Source organism: Otolemur garnettii, unplaced genomic scaffold (assembly GCF_000181295.1).
Source record: "Otolemur garnettii isolate 467f Iridium unplaced genomic scaffold, OtoGar3 scaffold00110, whole genome shotgun sequence".
Taxonomy (NCBI): domain Eukaryota; kingdom Metazoa; phylum Chordata; class Mammalia; order Primates; family Galagidae; genus Otolemur; species Otolemur garnettii.
This window is the reverse complement of record NW_003852505.1, coordinates 3,227,163-3,231,341: the sequence shown is the minus strand read 5'-3', so window position 1 is coordinate 3,231,341 and position 4,179 is coordinate 3,227,163. Positions and strand designations below refer to the sequence as shown.

General features: G+C 46.6%; 1 protein-coding gene across 1 annotated transcript in view; it reads right to left on the bottom strand.

Annotated features, from left to right (window-relative positions):
• Positions 1 to 1,441: 1,441 nt before the first annotated feature.
• Positions 1,442 to 4,179, bottom strand: part of AKAP14 (A-kinase anchoring protein 14) — a 10,500-nt gene continuing 7,762 nt past the window's right edge. The window contains exon 3 of the mRNA XM_023517407.1: positions 1,442 to 1,675. Within this exon, the coding sequence (XP_023373175.1) occupies positions 1,442 to 1,675 (234 nt within the window). The remainder of the gene's footprint in view (positions 1,676 to 4,179) is intronic.

Sequence of the window (4,179 nt, the reverse complement as noted above, 5' to 3'; positions counted from 1 at the left end):
AGGGCGACAAAGTGAGACTGTCTCAAAAAAAAAGAAAAGTCTTCGGGGCCTGCAGCCTCAACATTGCCTGGAAGCTTGTTAATAATGCAAAATCTCAGGCCCTACCCCAGATCTGCTAAAGCAGAATCTTCATTTTAACAAGATTCTCCAAGTAAACTTGTATGCACTTTAAGGTTCAAGAAGCACTTTTGGAAAGTTTTATACAGAAGAGTGACAGGTTCATTTTATATGACTCACTGTGGCTGGTTGCTATATTGAAAAGAGACACGATGAGGACAAGAGAGAGAAAGCAGAAAAACTGAGAAGGTTATTGACATGATCTTGGTGAGAAAGGATGGTGTCTTGGACCAGGCTGGTAGGAGCACAAAAATAAGAAATCACTGGATTCTGGATATATTTTTGAAGGTAGAGCCAACAAGATTTCCTAATGGACTAGATGAGGGATGGGAAAGAAAAAGAAGAGTCAAGGATGATGGCAAGGATTTTGACCAACTGAGATGAGGTCAGGTTTGGAAGGAAAAATCGAAAGTTTTGATATAGTAAGTGAAATGTTAATAAACATCCACCAGGGCTCAGTACCTATAGCTCAGCGGCTAGGATGCCAGCCACATACACCGGAGCTGGCGGGTTCGAACCCAGCCCAGGCCTGCTAAAAAACAATGACAACTACCACCAAAAAATAGCCAGGTGTTGTGGCAGGTGCCTGTAGTTCCAGCTACTTGGGAGGCTGAGGCAAGAGAATCGCCGAAGCCCAAGAGCTGGAGTTTGCAGTGAGCTATGATGCCACAGCACTCTACCAACAGTGACGGAGTGAGACTCTTCTCAACAATAATAATAATAATAATAGGAATAAACGTCCATAACACTAAGCAAAAGTGAGACCCATCTCTACTAAAAATAGAAAAAATAGAAAAACCAGCCGGGCATCATTGCTGTAGTCTCAGATACTTGGGAAGCTGAAGCAAGAGGATCACTTCAACTCAAGAGTTTGAGGTTGCTGTGAGCTAGGCTGATGCCACAGCACTCTACCCAGGGCAATAGCTTGAGACTCCGTCTCAAAAAAAGAAAAATGCAAATGCAAGAGGTCTGGGCTGGAGACATAAATTTGGAGATCGTAAGCTCTAGATGGCATTTAAAGCCATGGGACTGGACAAAATAACCAAGGAAGTGTAGAGAGGAGGTTCAAGGCCTGAGTTTTGGAATATTCCTATATGAAGAGTTTCGTGTGAGGCAGAGAAACCAATGTAGACTGAGAAGGAATGGTCTGTGACGTAGGAGGCAAATCAGCGGAGTATGTTGCCCTAAAAGCCAAATAGAAACTTTGAGTGATCGGCTAGGGCTAGTGCTACACATGGGCCAAGTAAGATGAAGACAGAAATAATGACTTCAGTTGTGTAAAGAGGGAGGTCATTGATGACCTTGACAAGAGAAGCCTCTACTGTCATTGTAGCCTCACTGAAGGGCACAGGGCAGAAAAGGAAGAGCATACGCTTACCGGAGGTTTGCCTTTGGTGATCTTGACACGAAAGTTGGCAGCAGCAGTGACTCGCGCCATGGGTCTTCGAGCAGTTGGGATACTCCAATGTACACGGTAGATGTAGAGGAAGGAGTGAATTATGTCTCTCCTCTCTACAAACTCAGTGTAGTGCACCCAGCGGCTTTGATACTCCCAAGTCTGTTTCATAGAAAAAAGAAAAGGCGCACACAGAAAAAGAAAAGACTTCTGTTCAAGTCCTACAGATAAATACAGTGTATAAGAGTCAAGAGTTACATCTCTGTTCTGGAGTCCACTCCTAACATTTTTCATTGGGATTCAAACTTGAGTCAACTCCCAAATATCTCCACAGGCAGAGGAGGGAAAAGGTAGAGCTGAAATGAAACAAGTGAAGAACAGAAACAGCATTTGAGATCGGGCTTTGGTCTGTAGGGGAACACCCTCAAATAACCAAAGAAGTGAGTATACAGAAGAGGTACATACACACCATCACCTGCCTACACACAGACCTTGCTCTAGACCCCTTACTTGGAAGGCAAGTTTAGTATTGGAAAATAATTAGAAAGTGATGGGCCTGGCGCGATGGCTCACCCCTATAATCCTAGCACTCTGGGAGGCTGAGGGCCGAGGGGATAGATTACCTCAGCTCATGAGTTCAAAACCAGCCTGAGCAAGATCAAGACGTCATCTCTAAAAATAGCCAGGATTGGCTCAGTGCCTGTGGCTCAAGTGGCTAAGGCGCCAGCCACATACACCTAAGGTGGCGGGTTCGAATCCAGCCCAGGACCCCCAAACAACAATGACAGCTGCAACCAAAAAATAGCCGGGCGTTGTGACGGGTGCCTGCAGTCACAGCTCCTTGGGAAACTGAGGCAAGAGAATCGCTTGAGCCCAAGAGTTTCAGGTTGCTGTAAGTTAGGACTCCAGGACACTCTACCAAAGGTGACAAAGCAAGACTCTGTCTCAAAAGTGCAAAAAAGAAAGTGATTAGAATACATGTTCTGGGGACAGCGCCTGTGGCTCAAGGAGTAGGGCGCCAGCCCCATATACCGGAGGTGGTGGGTTCAAACCCAGCCCGGCCAAAAAAAAAAGAATACATGTTCTGCTCACCCCAGGAGACCTAAAGATGTGACTAGAAAGTAATGAGGCTGTTTTTTTCAGCCATTTGCAAAAATCAGAATTTACTTATTTCAGCTATAGGTGGTATATAAAATAAAGTCAAGAGGCATGAGCCATGCCTGTGGCTCAAGTGGCTAAGGTGCCAGCCACATACACCTAAGGTGGTGGGTTCGAATCCAGCCCAGGACCTCCAAACAACAATGACAGCTGCAACCAAAAAATAGCCGGGCGTTGTGACGGGTGCCTGCAGTCACAGCTACTTGGGAGACTGAGGCAGGAGACTCGCTTGAGCCCAGGAGTTGGAGGTTGCTGTGAGCTGTAATGCCATGGCACTCTACCCAGGGGGATAGCTTGAGGCTCCATCTCAAAAAAAAAAAAAAAAAAAAAAGAGACATGAGCCAGACAATAGGCTAATCCACATCCTTCTGAAAGAAATCGTTTCAAGAAGCTTCCCCCTTTCAAAGCACAGATCTTACTGGTGAAGAGTCAAGAAACAGAAAATTTTCTTTGGAATGTCTCCCTTGTTTGGGCCTATTCTTTTTTTCTTCAACAATGTTTGACATTTATTGAAAATAGAAGACAGAGAGCTGTAAATAGAGAAGAGAAATGGATTCTGGGCAAAACTAACCAGCCCACAGGAGAAAATGAGGGACTGGATTCGGCCACAAGGAATACCTGGGACCTGGCAGCCATCTGGCACAAACACGAGATATCTTGGGAGTAAAAAGGAAATAGGTCCCCTGAAGGTGAAAGGCTGATGGCCCTTTCAGCGGGGTGGCCAGCTGCCTGAATCATTGTCCAAGGGCTGTGGCTGGCTCAGATACCTCCAAGGTGAGGCCACATCACTACGAGCAACAGTGGGGACGTAGGATGCAATGGATGGCAATGGCAGTGTCAATGGTAGCACAGGTGTGTGGACAGAATGATGGAGTGTTCTGGCAGTGTGGCAGGGGGCAGTGGACAGCAGCCGACCATGGGTGGTCTGTCCAGCATGTGACAGGAGCGCATCTTGCAGCTGGAGCACAGTATAGTGTCCAATGGGGATGGGAGGAACTGGGCTAGTAGAAGAGGGCCGCAGTGCACTCCAGAGTGAGGTATCTGGGCCTACTCTTGGACTTAATATGGGAATATAGTCAGCTCTGCATCTCAGGGCTCTGCACCTGCAGGCTCTCGACCCACTACAGAGGGCTGACCTTCCCCATTCACGGTTGAGTGAATTCGCAGATGGAGGGCCAGCTAACGGACTTGAGCACTGCAGAGTTTGGTCCCTGTGGGGATTCTGAAAGGAATCCCATCTAGATAGGAAGGACCAACTGTATACAGCTAAGGTTAGCTACATTATTGAAAATAGCAGTATTGGCTCGACGTCTGTAGCACAGTGGTTACATAAACTGAAGTTGGTGGGTTTGAACCTAAACCCACCAACAACTGCAATAAACAACTGCAATAAAAAAAAAAATAGCTAGGTGTTGTGTTAGGCGCCTGTAGTCCCAGCTACTTGGGAGGCTGAGGCAAGAGACTTGCTTGAGCCCAAGGGTTTGAAGTTGCTGTGAGCTGTGATGCCA